Source organism: Clupea harengus, chromosome 8 (assembly GCF_900700415.2).
Source record: "Clupea harengus chromosome 8, Ch_v2.0.2, whole genome shotgun sequence".
Taxonomy (NCBI): domain Eukaryota; kingdom Metazoa; phylum Chordata; class Actinopteri; order Clupeiformes; family Clupeidae; genus Clupea; species Clupea harengus.
Genome location: NC_045159.1, coordinates 683,802 through 701,661, shown reverse-complemented (window position 1 = coordinate 701,661; position 17,860 = coordinate 683,802). Strand labels below are relative to the sequence as shown.

The following is a 17,860-nucleotide window of genomic DNA, read 5'->3' as shown; positions in this document are numbered from 1 at the left end:
AAGACCAAATGAAATGCTCATCTCAGTAAAACAATTAAATCTACCATAAATCCATAAAAACAAAGATAACCTCAAGAGAAAGTGTAATTTAAATGCTGACAGTATCATTTAGACTCCAGAACCAGTTACATTCCCATTCCCTGTTTCCAGATGTATTGAATAGATATAGACATATAAACACTTAATACATAATGCATGCAGTATAGCTGAAGAGGGACACTCTTCACATAGGAATATTTGGTATGCTAATAAATAAAGACAGAAAGAAAGAGAAACATTTGATTTGATGTGATCAATAATATCTTTACGTGATTATTTAGCCTGCTAAGATAGATAGATAGATAGATGGATACTTTATTAATCCCGAGGGAAATTTTGCTAACTCATTTTCTCTGATTGCTATTCTCAGCTGTGTTGCCACCAATCAGAAGTACTAAAGAAAACATTTGCATTTTGTACCTCTTTGCATGCCGTGTTGTTTTTTTTAGAGCCCTAATTTCATACACGGGCAACTGGCAGCGAGCAAAGCAAGGAGTAACGAGCAATGTCTGCCACACATGAGCTAAGGCTAATTTAATAACCTGGCAAAATCATTTAGCTAATTTAACCCCCACGAGCAAAATCCTAAACACAAGCAAGGGTGGGTCAGCGCAATGCTCTCACACGACAGCTTTAGTTCATGCGGACTACGGACTTTGCTCGGTGCTCAGTTCCAGTTGCCCGTGAATGTAGTTAGGGCCCCATTATCCAAAAAGAGCAACCCAGTGTTGCATGTAAGATTAAATCAACAATGGCAAATCCAAATGTGTGTCCCTGTTAAACTATACTCTCTCACTCCAATGGTGCCTGGTGATGAAAAAGTTTATGTGTGAGATTTTGATAATGGTCAGCTATTTGATCCCCACTCTCCTGTACCTCCTCTTTGTATGCAGGGGTTGTAAAATGCAGGGTGATGCTTTGTTTTGTGGTGGGGAGCTCTCGAGGAGGATAGGGCACAGACAGTTTATCTTGTCTTAAGGGGTAGGAAGGGCTTTGATCTCTGCATTTGAAGGGCCTCTGAACCGCGGAGGAAATGACACAGGAATCATGCAAAGGTCACGAGATTACAGTTCTACAATAGTTACCTCCAACTACAGCATCATATCTCAAATGACTTGTTCAACAGCAAAGCCCGTTGGATACTACCATTTGCAGATCATCTCAGTTCTGACCTGTCTGCTTAGTCCTACAAATGGCTCAAACTTCATGTATTTATTTCTACTCATTGATTAGTATTAGATGCTGAAACATGCCATGGTCTATGAAGTTGTGGGCTCTATAACAAATGCATGATCATAAACGGGGCATAATGATAACACATCACGACTCTGCCTATTGTCAGGGGGTGACCATCATCCACACTGTCAACCCTTTTGCCTTTGATAAAAAAAACAAAGTGCCATGCAACAGGCGTAAGTCTTTTTCAACATATTTACCCACCATAAACATATTAATCAGTGGGAAAGGTTCCTACCCCATGACCTTAACTGCTGAGGCGCAGTGTGAAAATCCTCCCGTCTCTGCTTTCCACATGCAGTGAAAAATGATTAACTTTTATGACATCGTATCCCCTCCAGGTATGTTTCTCTCTCCATGTCATAAAAGGATCTCTTGATTTGCACCTGACTTTCGCATTCACTTTGGGCTAGTGTTGCCAAGGCTGATGCCAAAGTCAGCCATTTAATTCTCATTCGCTCTTGCTGAAATATGGGGCTAACGTACATCACCTTTAGTGATATTACTGTGCTCTGACGTTTTTGCCATTTGCAAGATTTGTTAGCTTGAAAATGTTCGAAAGAACAAACATTCCATGAACAATTAAAAAATGTGAGCATGGCTGCATCAGTTAAAGTTCATGAAAAGGATGTGATGCTGTTTTTCTTTTTTAAGTTGTTTATTAATACAGTATTGTTTGTCACTCTGAGCACTAAAGAGTGTAGCTTTATCTTTATGGCGACAGTCAGTAAATGAAACAATAACATTGCTATTCTCTTAAAATTTTAATAGTCAACTGAGATTTGTTTAACCATAACTCCAGTGCCATTTTTAAATTTTGTTTTTAAATGTGAGGCTGTCTTTTGTATGCAATTGTGGTTATATATGAGAACTGTACAGGCACACAGAGTTTACCCAGTAGCTGATCTTAACACTCATAAAAGCTGTAAAAAAAGGAATCCTGAAGTAGTTGTTTTTTCTCTCTCAGGTACTTTCACTAAAATGAGCTAAAGGGTCAGTAGGGATAAAAGTCAACCCTTCAAATTCTTTTCATCCATTCATGAAAAGGCTGTATAGTCTGTCACATGGGTTTCAATGACCTTTCACTGAGAAGAAATGTTAAGTTCATTTCATTTCATTTTAATTTGATTTTTATTTGTATTTGTGTATTAATATTTTATAATATTTACTGCACAACTACTGTTGCTGTCTTACTCCCCCTTATGTCATTCATTTCCTGACTGTTCGTTTAGTGACAAAGCTTTGAGTAAATTCATCCTAAGTTTTAACATTTATTTGTTGTTGATGATAGTTTCTGAACGTCCCCAAAAATATGTTATGTTTGTATGTATTTATTATTATTATCATTATTATTGTTGCTATAACATTATTATTGCATTACTAACACAGGCAGAAATAATCTGACTGAGATACTGTGGTATATCTTGAAAGCCCCATAACATGTGTGGGTAATTGGGCTGTAAATGATGCGCGGCGTGCTGCTCGTGTGGATGGGCAGAGCAGGAGCTGAGTTTATGCCTGAGTTAGCGCCGTGCTCAGAGACAGAGGGCTGGCCAGAGCCCCAAATTAAAGCCTCGTTAATGTGGTTAATTAGCAGACCGCCGGCCATAAAACGCATCAGGCTGGTAAAGCCTCGGCCATCACATCTGCTGCAGTCTGTTCAGCTGTTACCATGTGAGCAGGTGGAGCAGGTACAAGGCAACACAAAAAGGTTCCCTCATGTTTTGGGGCAAATCTACATCCATATCTGGATTTGCTGATCTGCCCTGGCATCATCTCACAAAAAAGGGATATTTCTAGTGTTTCAAATGTTTTTCTGCTTCAATTCTTAAAAAAAAAGCCTAGACTTTGAAATAATAGTAAACGGCTTTCCTCAAAGCTTCCTGCTTCCAACACACATATAGAGAGGAAGACAAAGATTTGGCTGAAAACTTATAGAATGATGCAGAGAAAGAAACATAGAGAACACTGCTAATTATTACTCGTAAGATTAATATTAGGCAGATACACACATCTGACTAGGATTTAATAACAAACAGTTGACAAATTACTTCATATTTGAGCGGCAGATGTCCTCCTTTTCTGAACGTTTCCAAATGTCCATTTCACATTTTTGGAGACAGCACTCTTTTCAAAATGGCAAATGGCGCCCATGAGGCCTCTTCCTCAGCATTTATTTACAGAAGCAGATATGGCGTGTCATATCGATCATGAAAATTGCTCGTGCTTTTACAACTGTGTGCACTGTTTTCTATGTAACTGCAATAAACAGAAGAAGACTGCCAGTGCCTTGACCTCAGGTGGGTTTGAGAGTTTGCTTTAAGGCTCCTTCAGTGAAATCAAAAGTGCCGGTAGCCTATTGTTGCTGCCCTGGGAAAGATTAGCAATCTGCAATAAAACATGACAACATCACAATGACCTCAAAAGGAACCTATCGCACACTGTTTACAAAGGACGAACATGTACAAGGTATGACTCACACTCTTAGCATTAAAGCAGATGTGAAAAGTTTAACATTGAAAAGTTACTTCATTTGAGTTTTTATTAAATGTGAACAGTGAGACAGGATTTTTCCTCATGCACATGTTGCAACAAGTCATTTGCTTCACTAAACACAAAATTGAGAATCACCGTCCTTAAATGCCAGAGAACGCTGGTGCTGACAAAGAAACACCTTGACTAGTCCCTGGGACACCAGTTTTCCCACGAGTCTGATAGGCACGGGAGGGAGAAACAGTGGCCTTCTGAGCAACACTTTGCCAATTCTAATGGATCTGTATCATTCAGCTCCATTCACAGCTCCACTGGCCTCTATTGTCTGCAGCCTTGCACCTGTAGCCTCATTGTCATCCACAGGGGTCGACGCTAATTCGGTGTGAACTTTGACACCAGCTGACAGGAAGGTTCCCAAACAGAGGACGTGAGCCGGTCACTCCAGAAAGTAAAGCTATCCACTGTGTCATAGGCAATCAAACACGGGAATCAATATTTGCCGTGCTTGAGGTAACCATTGGTTGTAAGTAAATAGTAGTTGTATTCTTTTGCAGATTTGAATGACAATTCAGTTTTATACAGCTGGACTAGCCAGGAAAAAGTAGTAAGGTTTATTCTGAGGTCAGGACGATGGGTTACAGGGGGATGTATTGATGTGTGTGTGATGACTCCTGTTCTTATAGTGCAAAGCTAGATGACCTATCTTTATGACCTCCCTAGGCTTCCCTCAACCGGCTCTGGGCACTGACTGTGTTGAAGGGAGGAGAAGGGAAATCCTGTCTCAAAGTCAACGTTTGCATCTTTTGTTATCTGTGATTTATAGTGGCCTATAGAAAAGTGTCCTGTGATGTCCTCTATGTGGGTCTTCACCACCATATCTGCCTGTCCCCAATCCCCACTCTATCTTTTCTAAGTCTGCGGAATATTTTCTCCTTAACCTGGCATATCACGCTAGGGCCTGTTCAAATACTTCTTCGAAAGAGATCCACTTATGGTAATTAGCCACAGTACATCTCGGAGGTCAGTACCTTGAAGAACGTGGTAAGAGAAACAGTCAGAAATGGGGGGTGGGGTGATGATACAGCACTCATCCCACAAACACTTGTATACTCTAACATTCTTATTTAAAAATAAAATAGTTTAAAAATGTCCCTTAAATGATGACAAGGTTATGCACATTGTATTTTAAATACCAATGCCTCATTCAGGTGTTGAGTTAAAAAGCTGTAAGACCATGTGTGTGTAATGGTGTCAGGTGAGCAAAGCTATGTGTCTTGTTTTGATTTACTGACTGTCAATGACCTTTCAGTGAGATCAAATTAAAACTTTATTGGTACTGGAGTGGCACTGAGATGCCCCATGTGTTAAACATTCACCATCTTTCCTCTGGAGAAAGAGGCATTTGTCTTGCGGGGCCCTCATATCTCTGAGGGATTGCCAAACTTGTAACTTGGTTTGCATGCATTCTGCGATGTCATGTTGAAATGCATTTTTAAATTATCAACAAGCCAAAGGTTAATGACAGAGGCAAAAGGTAACGACCAGACGGATGTTTTTTGTTTTTTGGAAAACCAACCTCTGAGTGGCTTAGACAAGTTTCTGTCCAACCTCCAGAACACCTTTTCCTAACAGTAGTGAGTGCATTACCAGATGCGTACATGCATTATCAAAGGCACCAAATGCACAGACACAATTTGAAGAGCTTCATGGAAACACTCGATGTCTGTGATTTTTACAATCTACTGTAATGAATTAGGTTTTGTTTCCTATACACCCCACTACTTTAAACTACAAAATGTCACCCATATGGAAATGTAGAAGAGCACATTACCCATGCATGAATTTAAAGTTTTAAGACACGCTCCTGCATATAGCCTACACAAGGCCTTTTCAGAGCACAACAGTGACTCTTAATCCTTTGAAAATGATTGTTTGCAACACAACATTGCCAGACAGGTGCTTCATGCTATGTCTCTACTTGCACAGATAGGAGTGGTGTTTGTGTGGTACCGATTATTATTGACTACTTGTCAGGTTGAGCTGATATAGACCAATAGACCCCTGATAGATATGGTGCTTCCCTGTCATGGACTAAAGTACTGACACACAGCAATCGCTGATAAGATGATATAATGGCATTGACATTGAAATACACATTTTAAATTATTATTAGGTACTTTAATATGAAGTAATACTTTTGGGTACTCTTGGTAACTTAAAATGATACTATACTACAATACAAAAGTTTTTCATTTGACTGATTCATTTATTGCCAAATTGCTATTGATTAGTCTAGGTCATTCCTTATTTAACAGTCATTTCTGAGTTCTACATATTACATAAGACAGCAGACAGTGGTGGTATTTGTGGCAATACATGCGGAATACCAGTAGTGTCAATTAGCCAGTTTACATGCCATGGGCACTTAACCATATCTGACATTTATAGACAGCTACTGCATTGACACCATTTCAATCGCTATTGCTTTACAGCTCCAGTGTTTATTCAGAATAAATCTCACCAATACAGAGGATATTAGGGGGCAGTAAGTATATTGTAAATGAGTCTTTATGGTAAAACTGCCCCATAAACATGTGGCTGTATAATTGAGACTGGAGCATGGAGGTCACTGGCTTTTATTGAAGGAGGCAAAAGTTTTGTTGTTTCTTTTTATTTGCTGTAATTAATTGTCTGTTTACACAGAAGATGAATGCATATTTTATCAGCACTTGCAGTGCTTTGAAATTAATGTAGTCTTGTCTGATATATTTACATACCAGTGTATAAATTGATTAGTCTGTTTATGACATCTGGATAATTATTGTAGCACTGTATAATGTATTTTGAATCATATCAATATATACTTATTGGAATTTCATTGTCACATATGTACCATACAGCAGTTTGTGATTAGCCGGTATCATAGACACTTTTGATCAGTTACTGATCAGATCAGATCCGCTAGAGTCCAAAATAATAAAAGTATACAGAAAGGAGTTTCTTCCCAGTAGTTGTTCACTAGTGAGTTTACTGGTTGTGAATGTTTCCTTGGTTGCTTTGTGCTCTGGTGGGTTGTGCATCGGTCCTCCTCAAAGCAAACATATTTCTGTTACTGTGCTGCAGACGTTTTTTTTTACTACAATGCCTCCTTCAATAAAATTTACGACTCCTAGAGTACCGATGGCAAATGTCGGCTTGTTTATTCAGCGCTTCTAGACAACAGAAACAGAGGGGAAAACCTTTGGTAAAATATGTCCCCAGTTACAGATACATTCCTTGTGATTTCTGGTATTATCAGTTTTTAACACCATTCTGTGCTATGCCATTGAGTTAGCCTTTTCAAATGATCAGGTGTCAAAGGAGTCATAAACCAGATCCATTATAGGGTAATTCATGCATAAAATATACTATGTGATTTGTTACTGCGCCAGATAGTACTCTAAAATTAGACTTTTACTATTAGGTTATTACTGGCTATAACAAGGCCATACAGTCACAAACTAAAAGCAAAGTCTATATTCAGGATGACTGATATCAGGAGAACGGATAATTCGGTCTGTAAACCGATCACAATTTACTTCAAGGGATTCTCCAGTGTATATGACTGTGCTCCTTTCTGATGAGTCCAGAAGAAAGTGAAATATGTGGCTCTTTTATGCATCTTTCATATCTCTTTCTAGCCATTTGAGGCCTCTTTTATATGCTAGCTGACCTCATTCTAATCTCATAGCAAATAGTTTTGAATGTTTTTCCCGAATGATTATCAAGACAGAAAGTAGACTTCTTAGGTTGTGTGTAATTCATGGTGTGCTGTGGCTCGAAGTAATTAGATTCCAAAATGTCCAATAGGCAACTTCTCATAAGAAATATCTACAACTTCACCCCAGTGACTAGATACTGGTCAGACTCTTGACCTAACAGCAATGGCCCACGCAATAACTGTCCTTACAGTTGACAACGCTGTTCTTGACGGTCTGAGAAGCGATGTGTTACACAGACCAGCAGTTTCAGAGTGCATTGACTACTGAACATGAGAGGATTAATCCCAATCATATATTCTGCATAACTGTGTAATAAGTCAGTCATAATGTACAGACAGACCATCATTACCACAAACTGAATCCCAAAGCGTCACACAGATGCAAGGTGTAGGACTCTTGTTTCACCTCGGAGGGGATCACACTGGTAAACAGCCAGTGACATGGCTGTAAGGAGTTTACAATCTGAGAGTGGGCAAGGGTTTCATCAGGTCGTTGTCCTGAATGTGTGCACGTACTCAAGTTGAAGATCAAACTTTATGGACGGACTTCCTGGTTTAATTATGAAAGCCCACGAATGGCATCTATAACTGCGATACCACTGGTGATTGCCACAAAGACGGAACTCAGAGTTTAGGTTCAAAGGTTAAAGCCTACATCATTCACTGGAAACGAAACAGTTCTGAACAAAGAGGAGTTGATTAGATATGGAAGTTTTTTGTTGATCATAGTTATTGTATATTATATTATATATACAGTATATATATATATATAGATATACGCATATATAATTCAAAGAAAAAACTGAGGACACGGCCACACACTCAAACACAGTGTAAACAGTAACAGTAGAGTGTAAACAGCAAAGCTGTTTGTGTACAAGGCCATTGTTGATCACATGCTTTCCAGAACTTTCTACCGTCCCTACTCACACTGATGGTTCCCACTTGATCCATCAGGTGCTTCCCTGGACATGGGCTGCTCTTGCGTGTGCTCAGTGAATGCAGGCTGTCTCCAGTTCCTCTGTTTCTCCGTGGGAGATGGGGCCTGGCAGATGGATCCTCCTGCTCTGTTTGCTCACTCCCTGCCCTTTGGACGCCGCACCCTGGCTCGGTTAACTAGATTGGCAAATATGTCTCACAGCGGCAGAGATACCGCGGTCCTCCCAATACCGAGTCTCTTCCGAGCAGAGCTCTGATAAGGTTGGCACGGGGGTGGGGGGAGGGCAATGAAATGGCTCCTCTGTTTTTCAGCACACAAACGCTCCTTATCCTGCAATTCCGTTACGGTGTGCAAATAACCTCTCCAGGGTGCATCATTTCTGTCTCGGTGTCTCTCTAGGTCACACACACTTGCACTGTCCTATGTAATGATGACAATAACCTACACTATAATCTTATTGACTCTCTGATTTTAGTGCCATATAAAAATGTTAAATCCTTTCAGTACTAACCACAGGCCATCCTTTGAAGAGTTTTGAAGAGTTACATATCATTTCAACAGTCTTGCTCCGACATATTATACTTGTGGCCTTGTCTTGGTTTTTTTTTAGATAAAAAAAACATTAAAACACATTAGCAAACATAAAAAACGTATGTGACGTCTTAAAAAAGACCTGAATTGCATGTGGCATTTCGGATAACATGTATGATATGCTGATATACACTTTGGTCGAATGAATGAGATGAGAAAAGTTGACAATAAAGCTTTTAATACAAATTCCATTGCAAATATACACTTATTTAAGTTCACACCTCAAATTTAAACCATTTACATGTATTTCAAGTCTCCTCGATCAGACTTTGTGGTGTCAGCAGAGCGAGTGGTATCCACAATAAAAACAAACACAGCCATAACAACATTACAGAACAACACAGGTTAATATTTATATATATTCATATCTTTTTTAATCTCTTCATTCTGTTTTGTTTTTTAGTTTCCTTTTTACAAAAGCGCAGAAAGCAGCAACTCTTCAAATATCTTTTGACACAAGCAGTCCTTATGGGTGTTGATTTGAAGTACCCTGTTACAGCTGTTAGCCACAGTTAGAGTCTCTGTTGTTGGGTGGCTCTGGTCAAAAGACTAACAGTCGGCCATTTTCATCTCCTTTTTCAGGTCCTTAGTATTCTTCTTTGATTGACATTGGCATGGAGGGTGACACTAGGCCTCCACTACTGCTAGTCACCATGGCAACATTCCCTGGCATAGTGGAGCCAGGTGGAGTGGGTGTTGTTGTGGAGGCCGGCTGAGACTGCTGCATCTTCTTTTTATTCACCTTCCTCTCTTTTGCGCGTCGATTCTGGAACCAGATTTTGACCTATGTGGGAAATATGACACGTCAGCACAAAGAATGCCTCTCAAAGACCATACAGTTTGTATATTTGCAGGATTATCTATGTGAAGCAAAACATTATACTTTTATTTACAAATTCTATAGTTATATCAATCATTATATGTGTTATTTAAGTATGTTTATGAGTGAATGCATGTGTATGAGAGACAGAGAGAGAGAGAGAGAGAGAGAGAGAGAGAGAGAGAGAGAGAGAGAGAGAGAGACTCTTTATGGATCTGCAGATGCAGACAGAGCAGGATGGACGGAGACCTAAAGCGAGGCTGACCTGTCGTTCCGAGAGGCTGAGTGATGTGGCCAGCTCTGATTTCCTTCGTATGGTGATGTAACGACTGTAGTGGAACTCCTTCTCCAGCTCCAGGCGCTGGTGGTCTGTGTACACCACCCGATACTTATCTTTTGTCCTCGTCTTACCCCCTGGATCAAAATGAAACACGCCATTGTTAATACAAAATATCCAACCCATCTTCAGGTATTACTCATTAATGGTTCCAGCTACTACACTTGTTTGCAATTCAAATGCACTAAAGATTGGAACTCAGATTTGCATGTGACTGAGGTGCCAGCCTCCCTCTTTTTCATAGTGTGTCCTGAAAATGGACAAGCGCAAAACTCTTTCTGCTCCATTTCTTACAATATCTCTCTTAAAGGCAAGGTACACACAAACACACACACATACACGTACACACACACACACTTTTTTTAAAATCCAAATTGATAGTGGCATGGCACTCTATGTCAAAAGTCACTTATTCTGTCTTTAGGGCACAGGGGACATACGTACGTGTCAACAGCGCCTGAGTTAAAGATTAAAACATATCTGAGTGGGAGGAGAGAGGCACACCTTTTGAGGGCGCCAGCCATACTGAGAGGATATTCAGCCCATTAGGCTTTCAGTCTCCAGCAGCACCCGTCCACCACTAATTAACCCTTTTAATCTCTCCAAATGATTCACTTCTCCGGGTGTCTCTTTTGAGGGTTCACTCTTTACAAAATGTTATGTTTGTTCAAGCTGGCCTCTCCTTAATGTACGTTTTGATGTGGAGCCCACAGGTAGATGGACGTGGTGTGGCCCTTATGAAGGGCCGCTGATCAGGTCAGCTCCCGAGGGCCATGGATAGTTAGACAGCAGGCAACATGATAGTTGTGCCTAATGAAGGACATCTCCAGTTTATGTTTTTACTTTGTGTGATTCCATATTTCTGCCTCTTGCGGCATGAAACTCACAGCAGAGTAGACTTCCTTAAATAAGCATCTATCGATGTTACCCATATGGAGTGCTGTCTCTCTCTCTCTCCCTCTCTTTCACACATGCGCACGCACACACACACACACAAACACACACACACACACACACACATAACTTAGATTTATTTACCTCCAATTTATGATTTAAGGGATACCTTTCATTAAATTCAAATGTATTTTTTCTTGAGGGTGTTACAGATTTCTGTCTATGACATCATCACGCCTAAAGATAAATGGCAGTGCTGTTGAAGCTAATGAGATGTTCATGAGAACGAATGTAGGTGGGCTGATATGATAAAGTGGCAGGGCTCTTGCCTAGGGTTAATCTATAACATAGGCCATAAAATTACCTGTCTGGGACAACAAGATAACATAGCAAAGTGGGAAGGCAGATTTTGGTTAAAACTAGTTTTCTGGGTTACCCAATGTTTCCAAGTTGAAGTGATTTGTTGGGGCCACCAAATTTGATGATGATTAATTGATGTTAATTAACTGATGATAGATTTGTTTAAAAACAAACTCACACCAGTGGTTGTTGCCCTTTAAAATAATAAGGCATACCCCTGAAAATAATGAAAAAAGCCATGCCCTTAAATTACTGTGGCTGGCAATAGACATAAACTAAAAAAGGACTACATGCTGGTCAGTCACAGTAATAAAAAAATACACTCTTCCTTAGCAAAGAAAATGCACAGAAGAGGTATTCAAATTATTCGAATAATGCATCCTCTCTTTTTTGGGCCCACGTGAAAGCACAACGAATAATTTATCATATGTAGCACATTCCTAGTTCCCTGCCCTGCTGCCAATGTGTAAAATCCGCCCACCTTCTTATTGTCCCCGTCGAGTCAGAGTTAACAAATAACGCCTCAAGACATCCTTGTAAAACATGAGAACAAGACAGATCTCTGATTTACATGACAACACTTCAAGCCGTGTCTCTCCCTCCGCTCACTCTCACCCAACTGGCTATGCCCCTGCAGACTTCTTCCCTTCCACCCGAAAAAACAAGGCTACTTCGTAGCTGAAAGAGTGACTGGGCTGGATAATCAAATGCTAAAAAGCATCGATTTCTGAAGTACATTTTTAACATAGTATAGGTCAAGGATATATTTTTAGGCGTGAGGTTTTTCCCCCTCAAAAATCTGCACAGTGCGCGCTGATGTGTATTGGCTGCTGTGTCTGTAACATATTGTTGCATGGTATTACAGGAATGTACATATTGCAAAAATATTCTCAGACAAACTCATAGAGCTACCATCAAGCTACCAAGAGGATTCTCTAACGTTTCACTTCTATTGCCATCACCTAGCATTATTGGAAACCTGAAGAGAAAGCTTGGCAGCCCAAAGCTGCTAATTCACGGCGGAAGATGCGCTGGACCAAATCAGGCATCAGTTTTCACATTTGACTTCGGTAGTGTACGCTTTAAGTAGTGGCATAAAAGAGTCTTTCCTCCGTTCCGTCTGGGAAAAACCACGGGGTTTGTGTACGCCTACACAGCGCCAATCATGGTCTATCAATTGACAGGTGCATTGGCTTTTATATGAGAGTATAAAGTTACGGCCACTTTCCTAAACATGCGAACATTTTCGACCAGCGGTCTTATATTTTAGGCAGTAGTAGGTGGATCGATAACAAGTGCAATTGCAAGATGAAATGATAAGCTTGTAACAAAGGTACCTGGGTTGGACGGCGGTGCGTTTCGCCTCATCCAGTCGTAAGGATTTCTGCGCTGCGAGTTTGGAGAGAGCTGGCCAACATTGGTGTTAATAGAAGGTGGCAGAAGGCCAGGCGGTTGGACAGGAGAAAAGTCGGGGGGAGTATAACTTATTTGTCCCGGGTTTGAAGTAGATGGAGCTGTCCCTGGCCCATACGGAGACCACTCTTCCCGCGGCGGTGGGTAAGCTGGGCTCCAGGTTCCAGCCTGACTGTGATGAGGGTCATTGTTAATTCCCGGGACGTGATGGTATCCTGTAAAGTCCGAGTATTGTGGAGGGGCTGGTACGAAGTTCTGATGATTCAAATTTAGACTGGGGTGTCTAACAGTATTTGAGTACATACCGGGGTCCTTGTCCAAAAGATAACTCACGTACATCTTTCCGTGTTGTAACTCCAGCTCATGCTGCATCTACACCGTTCCTCCTGTCACTTCCCCAGAGTTTCTTTAACTAGGAGTAGCCTATCCTTTACCTGACCCGTCTGTCTGAATTCTGAAGGCTATAGTTTGCCAAGCTTGCTGCCAGTTAATTGGTGCTACTCTGACGTCAGCTTTATAGCTCTCACCTCCCTCCTTTGACTTCTGTCCATCAGGAATGATTTGCATTGGAGACAGTCCTGCATTTCAAAGGCGAACCAGCGCCAGCTTTAAAGTTGTCTCGGGCACTGTCAGACAGTCTTAGTCAGTCTTAGGATGGGTTGAAGATATTTACCTAAGAAGGATGTTTTGATTTTCGGGCGAGTTAATTCATAAAAAAATCTGTCACTCACTGATTAACAATTGTTAAAGCAACAATTTTTATCATGAGGGATATTGATTAAAAGAAATCACACACCATATGGAGCTGTCATGCTGGTTTGAGAACACTCATTTTAAAATCCTTTTAGTAAGTAATTAATTATAGGCAACTTACGAAGTTAGTTATTGTTAGGACTAATTTAGGTAACAATTGGTTACTAAAAACTGTTTATTAAAGCTGAATAATTAAATACATGACACAAGTCTTAATTGAAGTAGGTATTCGTGTTTTACAAAACTCTCAATTACATTTTTCCTAGCGACAACGCGGCTCCATAGTGGCTTTGAGGGTGACCTGGGACAGGCATTTCAAACAGATCTCGCAGGTGATATCCCAAACCCACCCTGTGCCCACCTCTTCACGCCTCGTATGAAAGAGCTGAATCGGACTTCATTTGAGCTAATGGATGAACGAAATGTTTTGGTTCCCAACGATGCAAAACGTGAAACGTGAATCAGGAATCATCGTTTTTTCCCCTCGGAATTGTAATTCCGAAACAGAAGTAAGATTTATTTTCTGAAACTGTTATCGTCAACGTGTTGGTCAAAAATGAACACCTGTGTAAAATAAAATGTAATAAAATAGAATAAAAGAAAATATCTTTCTCAATACTGAACTGCGTCTCACTGCTCAATAAATTACGCGATGTCAATTTGCTCATGTAATCTGGCATTCATTCAGTTTTGATCTATGTTTATGAAATCAGTTCACAATCTTTTAAAATAAAATAAAAGTCAAATGAGTGATTGATAGTATATTTTGTCATTTGTCATTGTGAGTTTTAAACCCCTACATTTTCAATGTATCTATTTTTTAAACAAATTTTGGCCAAAATTAGTTAATCCACTGTCTGATATTCATTCCATTTATGAGAAGACGACGCTTTAATTCCGTCACTAGCCTAATGATAGGCTAATTGCACTCACACATGTTCAAACCTCTGATTTAAACACATATTACTCAGTAAGTTTTAGGTTCAGCTCCTGCTACGTGACATATTCACTGAGAAATCAAACCAAATTAATTGTTGACATTTTGAATAAACTGTAGCAGTAACTGTCAAAATGTTCTCATCAGACAATGAAATATTAGACCAATATTGTGTTATAAATTCCTGTTTTAGCCAGGCAGCTTTTTCTTCAAACTCAGATCTAAAATATATTGTTATTATTGTATAAAATATATTGTTGATAACAAATAACAAACAACAATTTAGCAATTCCAGCTTGACTTAAGCTGAATCATATGCTCTCAACATCAGTCCTGTCTCCTAGAAGATTTCAAGATAATAGAGAAATATGTGGGAGAACATGGGATGCATGGGGAGCCAGAGGGGGAGTTCAAAGTGGCTGAGGAAGACTTGAAAGTGTCAAGTCACACTTCACAACCGGGTGTGACTTCCTAGTCAATGCAGGGTGCCATGGAGACACTGGGATGACCTCTGTGTTGTGGGGACAGTGATAGTGTCAGTTATTCTTCTCTGTCTGATGGGCTTGAGTAGAGGAAGTGAAGAGTGCTTTGCATCAGATGAGAAGGGGAGCTATATGTTGACAGATCAACAGCACCATACAGTTACTTTAAAGGGCAATATCAGCATTGGATGATGCACAGTACAGGCAGTCTGCATGCTTTTCAGAATAATATATCAAGTCAAACAGTTTTATATGATAAACAGTAGGAATATGTATGACACTCTAAAATTGACGACTGCACAAAATGATCATAATAAAGTATGACAGCAAGTGCATCTTTACATGTTTTCATAAAAGCTATTACAGAGTGAACATATTGCCATTTTCACTAGTAATGTATTAGTAATTTAATACTTTATTACCAAATTACGGGGTTCATGTTGGAGATAGAGGGATAGAAACATATTTGTATTCAATATGTTGAGCACGGAGAATATACTTTCATGTTTTGTATCCAAAACCTCAACAACATTTTTTTTTATTGTCAGCAACAAAACATAGGGAGTTTACTTTATATAGCATGTTAGCCTGTTAAGGGGGTCAGGAACATTTTGGCAGGTTATTATTAGGACCAAGGATTTCCCTAAACGCATCCTGTATTTCCAACTTATGCCACCATGTGACTAGACTTCTGACAGTCGCAAAACGTTCAACAGACACATAAAACAGAACTTTTAAATTATCTTGAGGAGAACGCCCTGCTTTAAGGAACGTTTGGGCGCAAGACCGGCTTTTAAATATCGTAAATCCGAGCGAGACAAAAAAAGTAATGCAATTTTTTTTTTTTAAAAGAGGCACTGTGTGACTTATTACCAACAAAATAAAATATTGATTAAACACTATGGACATTTTTTTGTATTAGCTTTTAAGCATCTTGTGCTCCAAGCGCTTGCCCCACATCCTAACCCATTCAACCTGCACCATATCCCCATCATGATATCACACCATGCAATAGCTTGGAGCGTAAGCTGTTATTTTATATTATACTTTCACGTTATCACGTTTTCATTCCTCTCATGTAACATCTTCATACTGTAGAACATGATACATTGGAAAAGTCTGAGCATCAAACCAAGCAGTCACATTTCTACTTTCTAAGTCCTACTTTCAAATGTGCCAACTGTATGATTCGTGTCCTTAGCCTAATTGATTGTTACAAGCTGGCACAGACAATATTACCTTCAAATTAATTTAGAGTAATTTATCCCATGACGCCTGGTCGACCAAAGAAGAATTTGGAAATTAGTTTCGATGAATGTACCAGTTCGTAGTTATTTTTTCCAGTAGTGTACTTTCACTGTACACTACCTACAGTGTTTCCGCATCAATCGTCTGAACGGGTTCCCCTAACAAACAACAGTATCATTTGGCGGCTGTTGGAATGGGTCAGTGGTAGGTGGAGTGGAGTTGTGGTGGATAGCAATTCTTTGCACGCTAATAAAATACACCAGGGTCTATGACCTGGACCTCACAGCTGACTTTGGGACAATACGTAAATACCTTAAAACGTCCACAGGCAAATGCGAATTGGCAGGAATATCAAAATGATTCCATTCCTAGTAGTCGTTCAATTAATTTGCATTTTACAATGTACTATGACATTTGACCAAAAATAAGGTCAGCAACGGAAAGTGTTAACGGCCTACATTGGATTGTAATGGCATTGTGCGCAAGTAACTTAACCTGCACTTTACGTGTCGAGAACGCTTTCCTCCACTCATCGTTACGTCAAGGCCGCTGCTGAACTTTGAACTGCAGGCCCAGAGCTTTGGTTGCATAAGATTATCAAGGTTTGCCCAAAAGTCCTGTTTAGTCTACACGTATGGTTTGCAACGATGCCCTAGCCTACGTTTTTATCACAAATGATGAAATACCCCGTTGATATAAGCAATTTTGCATTCAGCTGTGAATGGCTGACCGATTGTATGGCGGCTCAAGCAGCATCACCAGACACGTAGCCTAGTCTAAGGTTTGGCATATTTGTCCCTTTCACTGTGAGCATGTTGACATGACTGAAGTAGCATTTAAGGTATGAATCTGCACATCCTCACAATCGACATAGTGTGATACCATGTTCCATTTGAACCCAACCCGAACGAGTCATTCCTGGGATAACCCACATCAAGGCCATTTGATTAGTAATGTAATTTGTAATAATACAATAGACCCATACTAGCTTTAGGTTTTGTTAGGCTGTACCGTCTTTTCACAAAATTGTGTTTTTATTTTAATGAAGATATGGTCTAAGGTGTCATGGAAGTAGGCATTTGATAGATGCATTTAGATTAAACATAATCTGTCATCTGTTTTAGCATAACATCAGTATGAGGACGAGATGGTCTCACAAGCAGGGATGAAGAGGTTGAATTGGTACTGTATATTTGTCTCTGTTTTATTTTTCATCAGCAGTGGCCTGACTCACTGTGGCCATCGTGTGGCAGAAACCGGCACAGACACGTTTGCTTTTTGAAGGGTGAACTGGACTGTATCAGAATCAGAATCAAAATGGTTTACACCTACTTGGAATTTTTTCTGGTGTGAAGGTGCATACAGTAAACATAAAACATAAAAACATAGAAACACAATAAGTACTACACATAACATATTTGACTGAAAATGCATTTCATTGTGGCCAGTCTCAGTTAGAGCTTGCAACATTTTAAACCTGTGCTGACTTTCTCACATTTGATCAATGAATGTGCAGTTCTAGTGACAGACCGCACATAATGTAGCCTACACTACAGT

At 39.8% G+C, this 17,860-nt stretch overlaps 1 protein-coding gene across 1 annotated transcript; it reads right to left on the bottom strand.

Moving 5' to 3' along the window:
• Window positions 1–9,220: 9,220 nt before the first annotated feature.
• cdx1b (caudal type homeobox 1 b) lies at window positions 9,221–13,363 on the bottom strand. Its single transcript, XM_012832506.2, has 3 exons — window positions 12,808–13,363; window positions 10,145–10,293; window positions 9,221–9,843 (listed from the first exon to the last, which is right to left on the bottom strand). The coding sequence occupies exons 1-3, from the start codon at window positions 13,253–13,255 to the stop codon at window positions 9,646–9,648; spliced, it is 795 nt and encodes a 264-aa protein (XP_012687960.2). The 5' UTR covers window positions 13,256–13,363; the 3' UTR covers window positions 9,221–9,645.
• Between the last annotated feature and the right edge of the window lie 4,497 nt (window positions 13,364–17,860).